The sequence below is a fragment of the Chanodichthys erythropterus genome, chromosome 3 (assembly GCF_024489055.1).
Source record: "Chanodichthys erythropterus isolate Z2021 chromosome 3, ASM2448905v1, whole genome shotgun sequence".
NCBI lineage: Eukaryota > Metazoa > Chordata > Actinopteri > Cypriniformes > Xenocyprididae > Chanodichthys > Chanodichthys erythropterus.
Genome location: NC_090223.1, coordinates 65,636,148 through 65,659,282, shown reverse-complemented (window position 1 = coordinate 65,659,282; position 23,135 = coordinate 65,636,148). Strand labels below are relative to the sequence as shown.

At 39.9% G+C, this 23,135-nt stretch overlaps 1 protein-coding gene across 2 annotated transcripts in view; it reads left to right on the top strand.

Moving 5' to 3' along the window:
* Window positions 1-22,703, top strand: part of LOC137006407 (gastrula zinc finger protein XlCGF57.1-like) — a 42,425-nt gene extending 19,722 nt beyond the window's left edge. The window contains exons 1-2 of one of the 2 annotated variants that reach the window (XM_067367154.1): window positions 18,932-19,077; window positions 20,271-22,703. In XM_067367154.1, the coding sequence (XP_067223255.1) occupies window positions 18,960-19,077; window positions 20,271-21,247 (1,095 nt within the window). In that variant the 5' untranslated portion in view covers window positions 18,932-18,959 and the 3' untranslated portion in view covers window positions 21,248-22,703. Of the gene's footprint in view, window positions 1-18,931; window positions 19,078-20,270 lie in introns of those variants that run through there. The other variant, XM_067367145.1, reaches the window with a different exon arrangement.
* The last annotated feature ends 432 nt before the right edge of the window (window positions 22,704-23,135 follow it).

The window sequence follows — 23,135 nt, the reverse complement described above, 5'->3', positions numbered from 1 at the left end:
CTGTGGTTTACATGGATGCCTCGACCACCGGCTGGGGTGCCACGTACAACAGGCTTGCAATTTTAGGGGTTTGGACGGGACCCCATCTGCAGTGGCATATCAACTGCCTCGAGTTGCTAGCAGTACGCCTTGCTCTGAGCCGCCTCAAAGAGCCGCTACGGGGCAAGCATGTACTGGTCCTTACGGACAACACTGCGACCGTTGCGTACATCAACCGTCAAGGTGGTCTACACTCCCGTCGCATGTCGCAACTCGCCCGCCATCTCCTCCTGTGGAGTCGGAAGCATCTGAGGTCGCTTGGCGCCATTCATGACCCCGGTGTGCTCAACCGTGTGACCGACGAGCTCTCACGAGCTGCACTGCCAGGGAGAGTGGTGACTCCACCCCCAGGTGGTCCAGCTGATTTGGAGAGAGTTCGGAGAGGCTCAGGTAGACCTGTTTGCCTCACCAGAAACCTCTCACTGCCAGTTGTTTTATTCTCTGACCGGCGGAACACTCGGGACAGATGCACTGGCACACAGCTGGCCCCGGGGCCTTCGCAAATATGCGTTTGTTAATATATTTAAATATATATATTATTGTATATAATATGTGAGCCTACTTGCACAGACATTGTGCAAAGTCAGGGAGGACGAGGAGCAGGTCCTGTTAGTTGTGCCCTATTGGCCCAACCGGACCTGGTTCCCGGAACTCTCACTCCTCACGACAGCCCCTCCCTGGCCCATTCCTCTGAGGAAGGACCTTTCTCAGAGACGGGGCACTCTTTGGCACCCGCGTCCAGACCTCTGGAAACTCCATGTCTGGTCCCTGGACGGGATGCGGAGGTTCTAGGTGACTTACCCCCCGAGGTACTTAACACCATCACTTCGGCACATGCACCGTCTACAAGACGTGCTTACACCTTGAAGTGGAACCTGTTCGTCGAGTGGTGTTCTTCTCGCCGAGAAGACCCCTGAAGATTCTCGATCAGAGTCGTGCTGTCCTTCTTGCAGCAAGGGTTAGCATGCTGCCCCCTCCACCCTCAAAGTCCACACTGCTGCTATCTCCGCTTACTACGACCACATAGATGGCAAAACTGTTGGTCAGCACGACCTGGTCATCAGGTTCCTTAGGGGGGCAAGACGGTTAAATCCTCCTCGACCCCCTCCATACCCTCTTGGGACCTTGCTCTGGTGCTTTGAGCACTTCAGATTGCTCCCTTTGAGCCCTTGCAATCAGCAGACTTAAAGATCCTATGAAGACTTTGCTGCTGGTTGCATTGGCCTCCATCAAGTGGGTAGGGGACCTGCAGTCATTTTCGGTTGACGAATCGTGCCTAGAGTTTGGGCCGGGTGACAGCCACGTGGTACTGAGACCCCGGCCTGGCTATGTGCCCAAAGTTCCTACCACTCCCTTCAGGGAACAGGTAGTGAGCCTGCAAGCGCTGCCCTCGGAGGAGGCAGACCCAGCCCTGGCTTTGCTCTGTCCAGTTCGCACTTTGCGACTGTACATAGACAGAACTCAAAGCTTCAGGACCTCAGACCAGCTCTTTGTCTGTTACGGAGGCCAGCAGAAGGGAAAGGCTGTCTCCAAGCAGAGGATGGCCCACTGGATAGTGGATGCCATCGCCCTGGCTTACCAAGCTCAGGGCGTGCCCTGCCCGCTCAGGTTGCATGCTCACTCCACGAGAGGTGTAGCATCCTCCTGGGTGCTGGCTCATGGCGCCTCGCTAACAGACATTTGTAGAGCTGCGGGCTGGGCGACACCTAACATGTTCGCTAGATACTATAGCCTTCGTGTTGAGCCGGTCTCCTCCCATGTTCTCGCCTCAGGTCAGAGGCACGGAGAGGCCCGGGCTTAGTGTCGGCTTGCTGCACTACATGCGCTTCTTTTCTCCAGAGAGTCCCTACAAGGCAGACCCTGTCGAGTCCTCCGATGTCCCCTTCGGCAGCCGACGTGGCGGAGCATCTGGCGCCAGGCCTATACTCCGTTGTATCCTTGAGAACCGGGTTTAAGCTGGGTTCCATATGTGTGACCCTACGGGGATCCCATATGGCTGGTTCCACGGTTGCTCCTCAACGAAGCCCGTGTCTTTCCCTCTGGGAGAACCCATCTCTCATCGAGTTGGAGTCACCCCAGTTCTTCCATATGTTGTACAACCTACAAGGTTAGTCCATATGTACAACCTACAAGGTTAGTCCATATGTACTTCTCCACATAACTCCTTCGGGGAAGGATGTGGCTTCCGCAGCATTCCTTTCTAATGAAAGGTTACGCTTCCCAGCATTATCCAATAGTCTCACTGAATGGGTTTGGGAACAGCAGTGATCGACCCTCTCTGTGTGTTAGCCCTGTCCCACCGTCCTCAGGCAAGGGGGTTCAGGTGGCTTACAACAGAGCGCTGGAAGAGGGCAGCTCCTGTGGCGCTTTGGTAGGGATTCCCATTTGTCGGTCTGTCCGACGTACGTCGAACGTGACCGACTGAGTGGGAACGTCTCGGTTACAAAGGTAACCCTCGTTCCCTGAAGGAGGGAATGGAGACGTACGTCCCGTCCCCACAGTCGTTGTCCTGCTGATGCTGCCGCCTGCTTGGTTTGGCTCCTCAGCGAGAACCTAAAGATGCAACGCACCTGCTGCTTATTATATACCTGCACTGCGAGGCAAGCAGCTGATGCATATGATTGCATGCCAATGTGCATTGGCTCGTTGTAGTTACACTCAAAGTAGATTGGCCTCTCTAGCGAGATTCCTATTCGCCGGTCTGTCCGACGTACGTCTCCGTTCCCTCCTTCAGGGAACGAGGGTTACCTTTGTAACCGAGACGTTATTTCTTAATACATGCTGCTACCATGTGGACAGAGGATGAGCAATAACTGCCTGTAAATTTATACAGATGTTGACAGCTATTTTTTTTACTTTGAATGTTGCAGGTCAACAGCGATCCTCACAGATTCTCCAGTGAGGGCAGCTCTGGAGGAGGAGCAACAGAAGAGCATCCAGAAGAAGCCGCCTGCTCCAAAGAAAAGGCTCCTTACTATCAAAAACACTGCAAACACGGTTTTCCAGGACAAGGATGAGGAATGTCTTGTGTGCGGGGAAACATGCAACTCTTCCTTGCCGAGGGAAGTGTGGGTGCAGTGTCTCTTTTGCCAGCTCTGGTCACATGAGGCATGCACTGAGGGTGCAGAACATTATATCTGTCACAACTGTTACAATGCATAGTTTCTGCAGCCACTGATACATGGTGGCGTTTCTTTGCTGTTTTTGTTTGTTTCTATGATTATATGCTGTCATACTGTTGAAAAAAATGTTTTGAATGACTTTAAAATTAATTGACATGGCCAATAAACAGATATTTTAAACAGTTCAAGACAGGCGCTCTCTTCAAATGGATCCGTCTGTTTGGTAGTATGTGGAAGATCAGTTAAAGTAATCAGAAAATGAATTCCTGAAATCATTCTCTTGTCACAATCAGTTCTCTTTAGTTCAGTTCCATGGACTCAAGTTTTTCATGTCACATGTCCCTTTGTTCTGTTTTCCACTCGTCTGTATCCTTTGTTACCATCATTATTAGTTTACATGTATCAGCTGTGTTCCAGTCATTATTCTCATTTGTGCTTATAAGTTGTTCCCTTACATTCATTCCCTGTCCGTTCACTATTGCGTTTACAGTGCCTGTCAGCCTGCTTGGATTATTATAATAATTAACATGGACTGTTTTGAACTGGATACGTCTGTCTAGTCTTCCTGCCTGAACATGAGTGTGACATCTTTATATTGCTTAAGGGTTTCTTGTTTTTCCTGTTGAACACTGTCATCTTCAATTTTTCTTAAAATAAACAAGTTATTTTAACAAGTTAATTAAACATTGTGTGTGATTTATTAATAATGAACTATTAATAGTGAACTAAATGAGGGCCAGTTAGTATTGTTTTAAAGTTTGACTAAATATTTTTGTTGTTAGATTTTATTTAGAAAAGAATGTGCAAATGGCATATTTTATTGGGGAATAAATATTTTTAGCAGTAATTTCATGATCATCAAAAGACTTTTACCATTAACTAAAATGTTTTGTTGAGAAAGGGACACATTATCTTTCTGCGAATCTACATTTCATAATCACTATGCAATGAAAATGTATTTAAACTTGAATTTGTATTTGTGGTTTGCTCGTATATTGCCTGCTTGCAGTTAATTTATAAAAAGTGCTGGAGCTTGACCGATATGTATTTCTAACAGCATAATGTCTCCTTAATACAAAACATATGAAGTTAAATGGAGAATCAGATTTCAATGCACTTCTGTGATTGTAGACAATGCAGCGTCTGAACAGGACTTTTATTTTGGAGTGACGACATGACGTCATACGACTGCGCCGCGCTCCTGCTTCTGTGATTCTGCTGAAGAAAGGTTTGTTTTAAGAATTTAAGCTGTTTTAATCTATAGAAACAGTTCAGTGATTTATAGTTGTGTTTTTGTTTTAAACAATCGATGTTAAATGAGTTTATTTACTATTTAATGTAACATTGTGATTCTTTATCTAACTGTAATGAAGGATATTTGTGTGAGTAAAGCTCATATCCACTGATGAGAAACCGTAAACCTGCGTCTCATTTCTCTCTCTATATATCATAAATCAGTTTATCATGAACACGAGTTCAGTCTCTGGAGAGTAATGATGGAGAAACTGAACTTTTCAACTCCGAGTCAATTGAGTCAAACACTTCGATAAATGATTCAGTGAATCACGACACGTGCTGCTCAAACAGTGAACATGAACGAGAACAACAAACACTAACAAACTAACTAATCATGTTTCCATCAGTCATAAATGCCTAAATATAAAGTCTATTAATTTGCAGCGTTAGTTTTTTGTGTTTTTGTCAAACAGGGTCATTTAAGACCATTAACTCTTGTTAATTATTCTCTTCTTAAAGATGGCATTTATTAAAGAGGAAACTGAAGATATGAAGATAATTATTAAAGAGGAAACTGAAGATATGAAGATAATTATTAAAGAGGAAACTGAAGACATAAAGATGGAGTTTATTAAAGATGAGACTGAAGATATAAAGATTGAAGAAACATTCAGAATGAAACATGAAGATACTGAGGAACAAACAGGTTGGTTTTATTCTCAAATTTGATCATTATTAAAATGTGCAGCTCTACAGAAATGGAGAATATCCAGAAGTGTAATTTTACAGAGAATTGTCCGAATTCACTCAGTCGGTTCATTTACTCCTTCAAGTGGACTTAATAATGCTTACTCCAGCTCTAAAATAACTCATTACTCTAGTGAGTACATGTAGTAATGTGTACATCACTTTAAAATTCAGTGTTTCCATTAAATGTGATCCTGGACCACAAAACCAGTCGTAAGTCGCACAGGTATATTTGTAGCAATAGCCAACAATACACTGTATGGGTCAAAATTATAAATTGTTCTTTTATGCCAAAAAGCATTAGTATTAAGTATTAAGATATTAAGTAAAGATCATGTTTCATGAAGATATTTTGTACATTTTTTACCATAAATATATAAATGTATTTTTGTAAGGAATGTATGCCAAGGACTCCTGTTTGTGTGTCTCACTTTAAAAGCCAATAGTAAATGAAACCAAGTAGATAACACAATAATTCTTTTTGCATACAAAATCAGAGACTGAAGAATAAATACGTTTTTATTATTTTTTACAATTTTAAAATAACAAAACTGTGGTACTGGTGTCTTATGGCAGTACATACAGTCATTCATCATGCAATCATACAATGGTAGTTCAATAGACGAGTGAAGGGTAATAGCACCAAACTAGACAAGAATCAAGAAATGTAGACAATCAAACTACATTCTCAAGGAAATTCCAAAGAGGGGACCAAACACGCCAAAAATCATTAGACCTCTGGTGTAAGTCACAGGTTAATTTTTCTAAAGGTAGGGAAGTAGCAATTTGAGTCAACCACATATTGACAGAAGGAACCTGAAGTGTGGACCATAACAAAAGTATACATTTTTTTGCCAGAAAGGTACAAAGATGTAGCACACATTCTAGATCATGGCTGAGGTGCAATTCAGCTTTACAGTTCAAGAGATAGACCTTCGGGGATAGAGCAAAAGATTTACCAATGACCCTCTGTACAACTTTATGCATCTCTTTCCTGTAGGTCTTGATCATGTCACAGTCCCAAAATACATGCATAACCGTGCCAATATTAGACTTGCACTTAAAACACAATTGAGAAACATTAGGAAAAATCTTGTGGAGGCGAACTGGTGTTAAATAAGTTCTATAAATAAACTTAAAATTTTGCTCATGACTCTATTGATGCGCCTCTAAAGTAGACGCTGGAGCATGCCGAAAGCCAGTCCTCGTCACTGAGATTTGTTCCAAAGTCTTTTTCCCATGCTAATTTCAGAGGGTCAAAGGAGGAGGAGCCAACATTAGATAGCATAGTATAAAAAACAGAGATCTTCCTTTTGAGAGAAAATGAAGAGTACAATTGTTTTTCTATATCAAAAATATCCAAGCGTATTCTCTTGTCCTTTAGAAGTGATTCCAGAAAATGTCGTAATTGCAAGAATTTGTAGAAATCGCTATTTGGTAAATTAAATTCTTGTTTTAACAACTGAAATGGTTTCAAGCTTTCCTTGTCAAGTAAATGGTCCAGCTCCTGAATTCCCCTCAGTCTCCATGGTCGAAGACTAATGTTCTGAATAGCAGGGGGTAAGTCAGAGTTGAGTGAAATAGGAGACTTCAAAGATAGGATGCATGGAATATTTAAATACTTCAAAATATCTTTCTTATATCTTTACATTTTATGTACACTGTAAATAAATGGTAGGGTACACAACAAATTTGGAAAACACCTCAAAGCCTCAATCCCCACCCACTGAGAATCTCTTCTATTTAGAAACCAGTTTATCATATTTTTAATCTGGGCAGACCAAAAATATAACTGGAAGTTAGGAAGTGCAACCCCTCCTAATTCTCTGGGTTTCAGTAGGGTAGAAAATTTGAGTATTGGCTTTTTTTTATTCCAGATGAATTTTGATATAATGGAATTTAACTTTTTAAAGAAGCAGCAGTCAAATAGCAGGGCAGACTTTGAAATAAAAAGTTCAGCCTAGGTAGGATGTTCATCCTAATTACGTTAATCTTGCCCAGAAATGAAATGGGAAATGAGATCATTAATTAGAGGCTTTAAGATTGGGCGAATCGTTCCAAAATTGCTTGTAAAATTCGAGTGAAAACCCATCTGGGCCCAGAGCTTTGCCTGATGGCATGGATTGAATAGCTTGCCAGATTTCCTCTTTAGTGAAGGGGGCATTTTAAAAAGTTCTGTTTACTTCAGAGACAACAGGAAGAGAAATTTTACGCAAATAGTCCGATAAATCCCCCTTCAAACTACAGCCCTCAGATTTGTATGAGGTCCTATAAAAATTGGAAAGAGTATCATTGATTATCTGGGGATCAAAAGAGACCCTGCCCTCTGGAGTCCTGATTGCCTTTATAACTCTTTCTTGTTGTTGTTTTTTTTTTTTTTTGAGTTGATATGCAAGTAGACGACTAGGTTTATTTCCGAATTCATAATATTTTTGCTTACTAAAAAACAGTAATTTCTTAATATGCTCCGTGTGGTCTAAATTTAGTTTCGCTCTGGCTCTGATCAGCTGAATCCAATTGATCTGATTTGGTATTTGTTTGTGTTGGTTTTCTAAATGGATCACTTCGGTCTCTAATTCTCTCCTTTTTTTGGTCTTGAGTTTACTTACTAAAGAGGCATAGGAGATAATATGGCCCCGTAACACCGCTTTAGCAGCATCCCACTTTGTCGCCGAAGAAACAGGAGAGTTCTGGTTGTCCTGCCAGTAATTGACTATTTTCTGTTTTAGGAACATACAAAAATCGTCATTGTTCAGATGTGAAACGTTAAACTTCCAATAATTAGATTTGAGAATGGACAAATTGACATCAAGGTCTAAATAAACAGGACTGTGGTCAGACAGAACAATAGGGCCAATACAGCAAGATTTCACTTGGTGAATGCAATCGGACGGTGCGAAAAAATAATCCAACCTGGAATAAGAATTATGAGGGTGAGAATAGAATGTGTAATTTCTGTCTTTCGGGTGTAGCTCCCTCCAAATATCTGCTAGGCCTAAGTCTTTACAGACATTACGTAAAGTACGGGAGGATTTGTGGCCTGTCATTGTCTGTGGGGTGGATTTATCCAAATTATTATCAATTATACAATTAAAATCACCGCCCAAGAACCCCAGGTTTCCGCAAAACCGGTTAAACTGCAAAACTGTCTGAGATATAAAACTGGGGCAGTCAATATTTGGGGCATATACATGTCCAATAGTGAGATGCACTCCAAAAATATAGCCGGAGATTAATACGAATCTCCCCTCAGAGTCAGATTCTACATAATCCAGACTGAATGTCATGTTCTTGTGAATTAAAGTTGCTACCCCTCTAATATTTGACGTAAAAGAAGAGTAATATATCTGGCCCACCCAGTCTCTTTTAAGCTTACAATGCTCATTATCCGATAAGTGGGTTTCCTGCAGCAGAGCTATGGATACACGCTCTTTTTTTTGAGAAATGTCAAAATTTTCTTCCTCTTTATAACATGGCCAATACCCTTCACATTCCAAGTTACTAACTTGACTATATCATGCATGCAAACAAAAACAAAATTCAAAGATGCTGATGAGCTGACAAACATAATTCTTGCACAAAGAAGACACTGAATTTGAACAGAACAGTACCACATATTGAACACTGAATTACCCCAAAAAAGAAAAGGAGAGAGAAAAAGCTACACTTAATCACTTACGTCTGTTGGTCTCAAAAAAGAAAGTAATCCTCCGACAAATAGAAAGTACCTTACATTGCAGATAAAGATAAGAAAAAAAAGAAAGTTATCTGTCCAGTGAGTCCAAAAAAGCTTTAGCCGAGTTCGGATCATCGAACAAGCGAATCTTCCCCAGGTGTAAGCATCTGAGCCTGGCAGGGTATGCGAATCCGCGATATAAGCCACAAGAGACCATGATCTTGACAACTGAGGTGAACTCGCGATGTTTCTGCAGGACACTGGAGGATAAGTCTAAGTAAAACCGAAGCTCCGCGCCTTCTTCAACGCTGCCTTCAGAACAATTTCTTTTTCTGTAAACCGCAAAAAGCGAACCAAAACACTCCTCGGGGCTGAATTCGTATTGCTAGGCGCAAAAGAAGGAGATCTGTGGGCCCGTTCGATATCGAGGGTGAGAGAGTCTGCGGGCAGGTCTAGCCATTTCGGAATGGAGAAACGATGCGAGCGGACCGGAGCCTTCCGCTCCTTCTGGTAGGCCAACTATTCTCAAATTTTTTCGTCGACCTCTGTTCTCCAAGTCGTCCACTTTTGACTGAAGTTGTTCCACTTTAGTCAGTAAATTAGCAAGCTGGCCTTCGGACACTGCCGCCGAGTCCTCCGCGGATGAGATTCTCCCTTCAGCCTCTGTTAGACGGGTCTCAATGCCCTCAATCCTTTCAGTGAGAGCCGTGAACAAATTTTGTAGAGAGGAGACGGATCCAGCTATTCCCTCCAGCCGATTAGTTATTCCTTCAAGACGAGAGCCGTTGGCTTTAATCTCAGAAAGGATCAGCGCCATGTCTGATTGGGCCTCTGTTGCATGGCCGTTAGCTTCTGCTAGCAGCGAGGGATGAGTGGTCTTCTTTTTGTCTTTTTCTTTGGATTTCTGCGAGCGTGTTGATCCGAAAATCGGAAAATCTTTGTCCAAAGTTGAATCAGACATAATTGAAAGTCTGTAAAGTTAATTAGAATGAAAGATTCAGAGGGGAAAATAAATGAATATTAGAGCGGAGCAGCCATCTCGCTCTGGGTCATGTGACGCCCCCTCTGCACAAATTGAGTTTACAACAAAAACTGCGCACAGGCGCTAACTGTAGGTGCTAAACAAACAGGCTCACTTGCTTCCAAATGCTGTAACTTTTGCTTACTTCATGCTATCACCACAAAATTTGATCCAGATCCCAGACCAAATAATTTTTCTCCTTTCTTATTTCCTTCATTAATTGCATATCAAATAAAAAAGCGATGTAAAATTGTAAGAAATATATTTGATTTGAATTTTATCAGGAGTTTCTCAGTGTGAGAATATCCCATTGTAATGTAATTTATATATATATTTTTAAAAAGTAAAAAGTGTTCTATCAAATGATACCTACCTTTTGACTCTCCTTGCTATAGTTTTAGAGTTATGAGTTTTTACTTTTGTGTTTGTCACTCAGAAAAACAAATCTAAAAATGCCTTCAGGTATATATTTAGATTTATTTGCACTCTTAGATTTCAGGTTTTCAAATGATTGTGTCATATCCTAACAAACCATACATCACTAGAAAGCTTATTTATTCAACTTTAAGATAATGTATAAATCTCAATTTCAAAAAAAGTGGCCCTTATGACTGGTCTTGTGGTCCAGGGTCTCAAATCATAGAACAATTGATTGCATTTATGAACTTTTAGTGAACCAAGTGAACGCACAGTGTAACGTTATTACATAAGCCGTTTGAATGAATGAATAAATGACCCACTCATTAAGACGGTTACTTGCCACCACCTACTGGTGGTTTAGTTTCATTTTTAAAAGTATAATTTTCCCCCAAACATTTCATAATTGTATTTTCAAAAAATATTTAAAACAATCCCATAACATTAATACAGTTATAATCCATCAAAAATATGCAGATTTAAATACATCAAAGCTGCAATATTCTGAAAGGATATTACTTCAGAACACATTTATATTTCCACCCAAAAAAATACTATAATATACAAGTGACCTATGTACGTGTGTCTACATGACGAGGCTTAATGTCGAGCCCTGCGTGTAGTTTTAATGGGCTGCGTTTCAGTCACCATTTCATATTGTCTGACAACAAAAACAAAAAAAATATACAGCTATGGAAAAAATTAAGAGACCACTCCTAGTTCAGAAATCAATGTTAAGTGGTCTCTTAATTTTTTCCATAGCTGTATATACAGATAAACAATTTTATTGGGTAATTGGCTGTATTAAAATATATTATGTGAGCAAACATAGAAGCAAACAAATATAAAGGGCTGACACTTGACAGATTGCTAATACAACAACATGATGAATTTTCTAATTGCTGTAAGTCATCATCTATCAACATTTAGTGACATATATATATATATATATATAGGCATTAAAAAATTGGCAATAAATAGCATTAAATTAGATTTGATTAGTAAGTAAAGTTTATTTATATAGCACTTATCACAGACGAGGAGGGTCACAAAATGCTTTACAATAAAAATAACAAGATAAACAAAAATAAATATACTCTACAGTATCATCAGTACAGTCAAATTGAGTAGTTAATTAAAAGCTTGTCCAAAAAGATGCGTCTCCTAGATGTTTTTTAAAAGACTTCACCGAACCAATAGTTCAACTTGAAAGGAAGCACAGAAAGCATGATCACCTCTTGTCTTAAGACATGTTCTGGGAATAGTTAAAATAACCTGCCTAATCTTAGGGGTAATGTTGTCTGGGGCAATAATCAACACGTCAGTTTTATCTGTATTAAGTTGCAGAAAATTGTCTGCCATCCAATTGTTAATGGAGACTAAACAATCCTGCAAAAGAGACAGTTTGTCTAGTCTATCAGGACTAAAATACATATATAATTTAATGTCATCAGCATAAAAATAAGATATTATTTTGAAACTGCGAATTATCTTGACAAGAAGAAGCATATACAGGTTAAAAAGCATGGGTCCGAGCACAGAGCCTTGTGGCACACCACAGGATAAAGAAACAGATTTTGACATGAAAGAACCTAATGGATATTCAAAAAATGAAAATCACAGATAAATCAGATAAACAAATGATAAAGCTTGGGTTACTGAATATTAGATCTATTTCTTCAAAAGCACTTATTGTAAATGAAATTATCACAGACAATAAACTAGACTTGCTGTGTTTGACAGAAACCTGGCTAAAACCAGACGATTACATTACTTTAAATGAATCTAGTCCTCAAGGTTATGATTATCGACACAATCCTCGACAGAAAGGCAAAGGGGGAGGTGTTGCTGTAATTTATAGTAATATATTCAGAATCACTCAAAAGACTTTCAAATATAATTCCTTTGAAGTGATAGTGCTTTATGTAACATTATGTAAGTTGACATTTGTGCTGGCTACTGTATACAGGCCACCAGGGCACCATACTGACTTTATCAAAGAATTTGCTGATTTTCTATCAGAGTTAGTACTGGCTGCGGATAAAGTCCTTGTTGTTGGTGATTTTAATATCCATGTAGATAATAATAAAGACGCATTTGGATTGGCATTTGCAGACATTTTAAACTCTATTGGAGTTAGACAACACGTGTCAGGACCCACTCATTGTCGTAATCATACCCTAGATCTAATACTGTCGCATGGAATTGATATTGATGCTGTTGAAATTCTACAGCAGAGCGATGATATATCAGATCATTATTTAGTCTTGTGTATAATACAATTAGCCAAGGCTACAAAACCACCACCCAGCCATAAATATTGTAGAACCATCACGTCTACCACTAAAGATTGCTTTATAAATAATTTCCCCGAGCAGTTTCATCGCCTTAGTATACCTGACAACTTAGAAGAACTCGGTGCTGCAACAGAAACTATTGGCTCTCTCTTTTCCAGCACATTAGATGCAGTCGCTCCTTTACGTCTAAAGAAGATTAAGGAAACTAATCCAACGCCGTGGTATGATGAGCACACTCGGGCTCTAAAACAAGCTGTTAGAAAAGCTGAACGTAGTTGGAAGAAAACAAAACTAGAAGTTTTTCGCCTTTCGTGGAAAGAAAAAATGATTTAGTACAGAACAGCCATAAGAAATGCTAGATCTACTTATTTTTCAAATCTCTTAATAGAAAACAAACATAATCCTAGGTATTTATTTGACACAGTGGCTAAATTAACTAGAAACAGAGATTCAACTGCTGACGTTTCCATAGAACACAGCAGTAATGACTTTATGAACTTCTTTACTTGCAAGATTGATAATATTAGAGAGAAAATTAAAAACATGCAACCATCTACAGTTCCGCTTCAGACAGTGCACTGTAGTGTCCCTGAGGTAAAACTAGAATCATTCGCCGCTATAGGAGAGGAAGAATTATCTAAACTTATCAAATCATCAAAATCAACAACATGTATGTTAGACCCAATGCCGACTAAACTACTGAAAGAAATGCTTCCAGAGGTCGTAGGTCCACTTCTTGATATAATTAATTCATCTTTAACACTAGGATACGTGCCAAAAACCTTTAAGCAGGCTATTATTAAACCTCTTATTAAAAAACCTCAACTAGATCCGAGAGATTTAGTGAATTACAGGCCAATCTCGAATCTACCTTTTCTGTCAAAGATACTAGAAAAAGGCAGTTTCAACACAACTGTGTTCCTTTTTAGAAAGAAATGGAATCTGTGAAGATTTCCAGTCAGGATTTAGACCATACCATAGTACTGAGACTGCTCTCGTTATTAGATCTCAGTGCTGCTTTTGACACTATCGATCATAACATTCTTTTAAAAAGACTTGAAAACTATATTGGCATTAGTGGAATTGCTTTGGCACGGTTCAAATCGTACCAGTCTGTAGTAGTTAATGAAGAGATGTCGTATCGATCACAGGTTAAATATGGAGTACCACAAGGCTCAGTACTAGGACCGTTGCTTTTCACTCTGTACATGCTGCCCTTAGGAGAGATAATTAGGAAGCATGGTGTTAGTTTTCACTGCTACACTGACGATACTCAGCTCTATATTTCCTCGCGCCCTGACGAAACCTACAAATTCACAAAACTAACAGAATGCATAGCTGACATTAAAAACTGGATGACAAGAAATTTCTTATTATTAAATTCAGAAAAAACTGATATCCTAATCTTTAGACCAAAAACTTCCTCACGAAAAAACCTTGAATACTCTCTAACACTTGACGGGTGCTCCATTAAATATTCGTCCTCAGTTAGGAACCTGGGTGTGCTCTTTGATACCAATCTTTCATTTGAAAGTCATGTTTCTAGTATCTGTAAAACCGCCTTCTTCCATCTAAAAAATATATCTAAATTACGACATATGCTCTCAATGACAAATGTGGAACAGTTGGTTCATGCATTCATGACCTCAAGACTAGATTATTGTAACGCTCTACTGGGTGGTTGTTCTGCTCGGCTTTTAAACAGACTACAGCTGGTCCAAAATGCGGCAGCTAGAGTTCTTACTAGAACCAGAAAGTATGACCATATTAGCCCAGTTCTGTCAACATTACATTGGCTCCCTATTAAACATCGTATAGATTTTAAAATCTTGCTACTTACTTATAAAGCTCTAAATGGTTTAGCTCCCCAGTACCTAAGTGAGCTCTTAATGCATTATAGTCCTTCACGTTTATTGCGATCTCAGAATTCAGGCCAGTTGATAATACCCAGAATATCAAAATCAACTGAAGGCGGCAGATCCTTTTCCTATTTAGCACCTAAACTCTGGAACAATCTTCCTAGCATTGTTCGGGAAGCAGACACACTCTGTCAGTTTAAATCTAGACTAAAAACACATCTCTTTGCTCTTGCATACACATAACACATTATCAATACATTAACATTTTTCAAATCCGTTAAAGGATTGTTACGCTGCAATAATTAGGTCGGCCGGAACCGAGAACATTTCCCATAACACTAGATACACCTGTACATCAGAATAAGAATGGCATCTACGCTAATATCTGTCTCTCTGCTTATCCTGAGGTTTGCCGGGTGCTGGATCCAGGCCGTATCCAGATCAGATGGAGAACCTGTGTCTGGACCTGACTACAACGTAGCCCAGGAGACAATGGGCCTACAGATCCAGTTCTGGCTGCATCTATAATTCAGATTTTTAATCCCCGTATCCGCTTACATATATTTATATATAATCTATTTTTAATCTCTATAATAAAAATGTATAATTCAGATTTTGATCTCCATATCCATTTACATATATTATATATATCTTCCAAGGGGTTTTTTCCCTCCTAGGACTTTTTTCCCAGTGCTAGCACGCTGGGTTTTTCTCCTAGGGGTTTTTTTCCACCCCTGGGAGTCAGCCGACATTGGCTTAATGTAGCACCATCTTGTATATGTTACATATTACCACGCTTGGTTGTACAGCTTATTTTTAACCACTTCCCTTTTTTCTGTGCTTCTAATATGTAAAGCTGCTTTGAACAATTACCTATTGTAAAAGCGCTACATAAATAAATTTGACTTGACATGGATATAGAAAAACTGCTGTCAGAAAGATAAGAAGAAAACCAGTCCAGAGATGCCCACCAGAGAGTTTAGTCTACCAATCAGAGTGCAGTGGTCAACAGTGTCAAACGCTGCGCTAAGATCTAGCAAGACCAGCACAGAACATTCAGCAGAATCAGCAGACATCAAAATATCATTTGAAACTAAAGGCCCCTAAAGGCCTTTGCACACTGAGTCCGTTAAAAAATAAATTCGACCTCAAGATATGTCAATCACGTTTGCACACTGCCTCCGAAACTTTCGTCCGTCAAAAAATATTGGGATCAGGTTCGATTTTCTGTGTTTTTCGCATCCGTGGCACGCATTTTGAGAGACGTTTTGACAATTCAGAGCCACCGTACGCAAACGCAAAAATCCAGAATGCCATCTGACAAGATGATCCACATCTTCTATAGCACAAAACAGCAGCATTTAATGACAAACAATACAGAATATACAGACAGATTGTGCTAGTAGTAAAGCATCAAACTGAGCCACTGACATCCTGAAGTAAACTCTGAAACGCTCTGGATAATCCCGCAGCTCCTTGATGAGGTGAACTCTCCTTTCTCTCTATGCAATCTCAGAATTGAATGGACCCAATATTTCCTTTCTTTTTCTCTTTTTAAGAAGAGAGGAGACAACTAAATCGTGCTCACTGCTTGAAGACTTTTTGTGATTTTTTTTTTTTTTTTTCGCAACGCATTAATTTTTACACATCGGACTCCGTGTGCAAGGTCTCTGTGCGTGACGATTTTTTGGATTACGAATACGAAAAAATACGAAAATTCCAGACTCAGTGTGCAAAGGCCTTAAGGAGGGCCCTTCCAGTTGAATGGTTTTTACGGAAGCCAGACTGAAATTTATCACAGATATTATGGGCCTCCAGAACATTATTTAACTGCATTGCCACAACTTTTTCTAAGATTTTAGAGATAAAAGGAAGTTTCAAAATAGGACTATAATTGTTAAATGATGTAGTGTCAAGATTGCTCTTTTTCAAGAGAGGCTGAACAACAGCTTGTTTTAAACAACTAGAAACCTGGCCTAGTCTAAGAGATAATTGAAACCAAACATGGGCCAATAGATGTTATGGATTTCATCAACAGAGATGTAGGTAAAATATCCACAGGGCTCTGGAAAGGCTTCATCACTAAACTAATAATATCATTCAAGGAAATGGGATAAAATGAGTCCAAAATTGAGTGTCTTTGTTCCGTAAATATAATGTTTGGTTATATAAGGTTTGCTGATGGTGCAATGACTGTCCTAACAGCCATAACCTTGTCCACAAAATGAGACAAAAAATTATTGCAATCATCACTAGAAAACACAGAAACAAGAGATGTAGCAGGAGAAACAATATTGTTAATAGTCTCAAAAAAAGTTTTAGGATTCCTTATGCAGACAGATATCAGTTAAGTAAAATAAGAATGTTATACAATTTTATTTTATAAAAATAAAAGGTATAACAGCTTCTCTTGCCTTATGCACCATTTTCCTCCTCCATTTTCTCTCAAATAAGCAAGGAGAAAACACCTTTGGCAATAGAAAAATTGTAAATAAGCATAAGCCCTGTATGGTCCACCATTCTGGTTTGTTTACATTCAGGCAGTTAGGCGCGACTTGCCTTGAACACTACAAAGTTGTGAGTCATGGTTTGAAGTTGTGACTTAAGGGCTCAAAAACCTGCCTGGAATGCAGCAGAACTCTGCAGGAAATGTAGATCCAAAACCACTGGAAGGCAAGCCTGCAACCTTTAGCCAAGAAAACATAACTGCTAATGCTAACACTTCGCCCCCCTCTGTTTTTTGAATGGATGTCAATGGATATATCTTCTATTACTTATTGAATAGTAAAGCACTTTTCTTGAGTATATTTAGGTTTATATTGGGTCCGGTTCTCACCTTAGTAATGAACAGGAATTGTAGTTGGCAAATTCCACCATCAATGTCAGCAATCTTCTAACAAGCTGATGATCTTAACCAGATTTGAAAAATAAAGCATACATACAAAATGTGCAGTGCTGGGTCCCTTTGGACCAGATTTGAAAACCACTGGTGTATTGAGTATACAGGTGCTGGTCATATAATTAGAATTTCATCAAAAAGTTGATTTATTTCACTAATTCCATTCAAAAAGTGAAACTTGTATATTATATTAATTCATTACACACAGACTGATATATTTCAAATGTTTATTTCTTTTAATTTTGATGATTATAACTGACAAGTAAGGAAAATCCCAAATTCAGTATCTCAGAAAATTAGAATATTGTGAAAAGGTTCAATATTGAAGACAGCTGGAGTCAGTGCTTCAAGAACCACTACGCACAGACGTATGCAAGACATGGGTTTCAGCTGTCGCATTCCTTGTGTCAAGCCACTCTTGAACAACAGACAGCGTCAGAAGCGTCTCGCCTGGGCTAAAGACAAAAAGGACTGGACTGCTGCTGAGTGGTCCAAAGTTATGTTCTCTGATGAAAGTGAATTTTGCATTTCCTTTGGAAATCAGGGTCCCAGAGTCTGGAGGAAGAGAGGAGAGGCACACAATCCACGTTGCTTGAGGTCTAGTGTAAAATTTCCACAGTCAGTGATGGTTTGGGGTGCCATGTCATCTGCTGGTGTTGGTCCACTGTGTTTTCTGAGGTCCAAGGTCAACGCAGCCATATACCAGGACGTTTTAGAGCACTTCATGCTTCCTGCTGCTGACCAACTTTATGGAGATGCAGATTTCATTTTCCAACAGGACTTGGCATCTGCACACAGTGCCAAAGCTACCAGTACCTGGTTTAAGGACCATGGTATCCCTGTTTTTAATTGGCCAGCAAACTCGCCTGACCTTAACCCCATAGAAAATATATGGGGTATTGTGAAGAGGAAGATGCGATATGCCAGACCCAACAATGCAGAAGAGCTGAAGGCCACTATCAGAGCAACCTGGGCTCTCATAACACCTGAGCAGTGCCACAGACTGATCGACTCCATGCCACGCCGCATTGCTGCAGTAATTCAGGCAAAAGGAGCCCCAACTAAGTATTGAGTACTGTACATGCTCATACTTTTCATGTTCACACTTTTCAGTTGGCCATGATTTCTAAAAATCCTTTCTTTGTATTGGTCTTAAGTAATATTCTAATTTTCTGAGAAACTGAATTTGGGATTTTCCTTAGTTATCAGTTATAATCATGAAAATTAAAATAAATAAACATTTGAAATATATCAGTCTGTGTGTAATGAATGAATATAATATACAAGTTTCCCTTTTTGAATGGAATTAGTTAAATCAACTTTTTGATGATATTCTAATTATATGACCAGCACCTGTAAGATCTATAGATGGGATGGGTAACTCTGGTCCTGGAGGGACACTATTCTGCAGAGTTTAGCTCCATCCCTGATCAAACACACCAGCAAAATTGAACCCAACCCCATTATTTAATCGTAAAGGCTGATTTATGCTTCTGCACCGTAGGCTATGCATCTGTTTTCATTTATACTTCTGCATTCTCGCACGGAGACGTAAAATTACACAACAGAGGCGCTCGTTGGTTTTCAACTATGGTAAATAATGTGATCACTCTCAGAATTAGGCTTTTTATATCACATTTCCCGTTATGAATTATGATATTGTTTGGTTCGTTGGACCGTTAACTGGGTCTGATTGCTTTCTCATCTCACCGCTCCAGAGTTCATTTGAAAGTGTACCGAGACCACCTCTTCAAGCAGGTCACGGTATGCTTGTTTGTTTGGCTTTTGGTGCGCACCTGAGTGTGATTGCTGCTTTCACACCTGCCCAAACGAACCGCACCAAAGGGGGAAACGAACTCTAGTGTGATTCAACCGAACTAAATGCGGCAGGTGTGAAAGCACCCTAACTCTGCAAAAGAGTGGTCCTCTAGTACCAAAGCTGCCCATCCCTGATAGGATAGGATAGGGTATAGATCAGTAGTCTCAATCTGCCGGCCCGCAGGCCACTTACGGCCCCCACGGCACCCGGCCTGCAACTTAAAAATAAAACATAATCCAGCCCGCTAAATTATTATTAAGGGGCCATTCACATATTGCATCACATAAGTGGCCGTGCCGCCTCCTTTCTCCGCTTTCTCCTTCTTTCCAAAGCGTTTTCGCTCCCGTGGCGTTTGTTGCTGCTATGCAACCATTAGCTGCGCTCTCCATGATGACTAGGAAGTTTCAGCAAAAGAAAAATAGTTTTCTACTCCTTGCATTAGCTCTACTAGTATTAGAAATATTTATATGGAGATAAGAAATAAAATCCTGCTCTGCACCTGGAAAAACAAGCACGCCACATCACAGGTGCTTCGCGACTGCGACGATTCTTTTATGAGCGTGATTACCTAAATTATAGTAAAAGCACCCGCGCAAGTCGCGAATGTTGATTTAAACCAACAAAACTTGTCAGATGCTACCAATAAATGTTACAGATGCTCAAACGGCATCTAGGGCAAATGTGGCTCAGCTGTGTGAGCAGAAGTGCTGCAGGTGTCTGGCAAGAAATGCAATAGTGTACAAATGTATTCAGGGATTACATTTGTTAAGTACAGTGTTGTTCAGTGCAAGATTTTGATGTTAATTAAGCTAAAATAAAGTAAGGGAAAATATTTGCAACTGTTAACCTAATACTGTATGTAACAATGATAGTGCTGTTTACATTTTTTAAGTATGGCAAAAATATTTTAGTAATGAAATTTGAAGTAAATTAGAAATAATGCAAATGAAAGTAGTTTTTCAGAAATGTTGCGCTTCCTTGTGCTTGAATGTTAAAATGGCCCTCCTAAAATGGCAGGTGTCAATCACAGCAACGGCCCTCAGCCAATTAAAGATTGAAATCCCTGGTATAGATCATACATGTTGTTGGTTTTGATGCTTTAAATGTCTAAATTGTTTTATGTCTATTTTTGTCCTAGACCTAATGGCACTGGGAGAGGCGAGTCTTGAACTTAATGAAAAAGAAGAGAAAAAACATAATTTCATGACTGAAGAAAAATCAAAACAGTGTTCCTCACAAAAAGGAGCTCAAAAGACAGAAACTAAAATTTATTTCACCTGCCAACAGTGTGGAAAGAGTTTTAATCAACATAGAAACCTTCGAGTCCACTTGAGAATTCACACTAGAGAGAGTCCCTTCACTTGCCAACAGTGTGGAAAGAGTTTCATACGTAAACACATGCTTAAAGTCCACATGCGAATTCATACTGGAGAAAAGCCTTTCACCTGCCAACAGTGTGGAAAGAGTTATACACAAAAAGGAAACCTTACAGACCACGTGAGAATTCACACTGGAGAAAAGCCTTACACCTGCCAACAGTGTGGAAAGAGTTTCAGTCGAAAAGATAAACTTGAAACCCACATGAGAATTCACACTGGAGAAAAGCCATACACCTGCCAAGAGTGTGGACAGAGTTTCATTGAGAAAGGAAAACTTACAGCCCACATGAGTGTTCACACTGGAGAGAAACCCTTCACTTGTCAACATTGTGGAAAGAGTTTCAGTCAAAAAGGAAACCTTATATCCCACATGAGTGTTCACACTGGAGAGAAACCCTTCACCTGCCAACAGTGTGGAAAGAGTTTCAGTCTTAAAGGAAACCTTATATCCCACATGCGTGTTCACACTGGAGAGAAACCCTTCACCTGTCAACAATGTGGAAAGAGTTTCAGTCATAAAGGAAACCTTATATCCCACATGAGAATTCACACTGGAGAGAACCCATTCACCTGTCAACAGTGTGGAAAGAGTTTCAGTCATAAAGGAAACCTTATATCCCACATGAGAACTCACACTGGAGAGAACCCATTCACCTGTCAACAGTGTGGAAAGAGTTTCAGTAGAAAAGGACACCTTAAAGACCACATGAGAACTCACACTGGAGAGAAGCCTTAAGGCCGTGTGTCCACCAAAGCGTTTTTTCCAGCGCCGCTTTTTTTAAACGCCAGGAGCGTAACGTGGCGCTGAGCGTCTTTTTCACGCTCAAGCGCTGAGAGCTCGGCTTTTTTTACTGGTCGCCTCGAGTTGAAGAATGTTCAACTTTGAGTAAAACGCTGCGCTCATTACTGTCACTTTTTAGCCAGCCGTCCAATCAGAGTTGAGGAGGGGCAGGACAAGTACAACACCGACCAACTGTCTTGCTGTACAACAACATCAACAAGCAGAGAACAGAACAAAATGGATGAGAATTTAATATTGCTGGTCTCCGAACATACATAGCAAGTAATTCCACATTGTGTCAACATTTTTAGTCTGAAACAAATTACCTGCAAAATCAGTTATAAGTAACAGTGCCGCGGATATTCGGTATCATAGCAACAAAGCGTCTCAACGGAAAAAAAACGCTGCACTGCAGAAGCGCTCTCAAGTGCTCACAGATAGGCATTTTAAGCAGAGCGCCTAGCATTTTCAGCTGGCTAAAAACGCTTTGTTGGACACACGGCCTAAGCCTTGTTTACGCTGAACCCATGAAGATAACAAGGTACAAAATGGCATAGAAAGCCAGGATATCACCTGAAATCTGTCAGTATTGAGTGAGAAACCTTGCCTCCTATCAGTACTAATTGATATCAGCTGCTTTAGTCCTAATTGATGGCCTGTAAAGGCTTCTCATTACCCAGGAGGCACACAGGAAAGACTTCATGATGGGTAAAAGCAAACAACTCTCTCAAGATCTTCGTAATCTTATCATTGAAAAGCATTTTGATGGGAATGGTTATAGGCGCATTTCCAGAATGCTGAATGTTCCTGTGAGCACTGTGGGGGCCATTATCCGGAAATGGAAAGAGCATCAGTTCACCATAAACCGGCCACGATCAGGTGCTCCACGTAAGATCCCTGTCCGAGGAGTCCAAAGAATAATCAGGAGAGTTCTGCAAGAGCTAAGAACAACTCGGGCAGAACTTCGGGAAGACCTTGCATCAGCAGGTACTGTTGTTTCAAAGAAAACTATAAGCAGTGCACTGAACCACCATGCCATACATGCACGGTCACCACGTTCTGATTTCTTTGTATGAATTCAATATTTGGCTTGATGGCTTCATCTGGTGGAAATTTTGTCAATAGCCCACTTAGAAATCTCCTTACTGATAAAAATGCTGATGTGTCAAATACTTATTTAATACTTATAAAACATGAAAAATCCTTAGGGGGGACATGAATATTCACACTGGAGAGAAGCCTTTTACGATCATTGTAAGAGTTTGTGAAAGAGTTTCACACATAAATTGACGCTTTATCACCACATGAAAATTCATACTGGAGAGAAGCCATACACATGTGATCAGTGTGGAAAGAGTTTCAGATTTATAGGTTACGTTAAGGGCCAAAAGAAAATCCACTGGAAAGGGGAGCTGTTTTAGAAGTCGTCACTGTGGAAAGAGCAGAGGTGCCTTGGCAAAAGGGGAGATTTAAACTTTGTTTATCAGTTTGAAGTGCCTTAACAGGTAGAGCTAGACAGCGGTCCTGTCATGTGAGGAAGATCCATTTAGATCTGCTCTGATGGACAACAACAACAACAAAAAACTCCCGAAGACTTCCTAGCTCTTCCATCCAGATAGCAAAATTCTCTGTTTTTACTGTTATTTCTATTCTTTGTTCTAATTTTTTTATTCTTCTTTATGTAAAGCACTTTGAATTACCATTGTGTATGAAATGTGCTATACAAATAAAATTGCCTTGCCTTATCTTGTATTATACTGTTTGTTTACTGACAATATTATATACTTTATTATTGACTAGGGGAGAGTGGGGTGAGATGAGCTCTTGGCAACCATGCCATTTT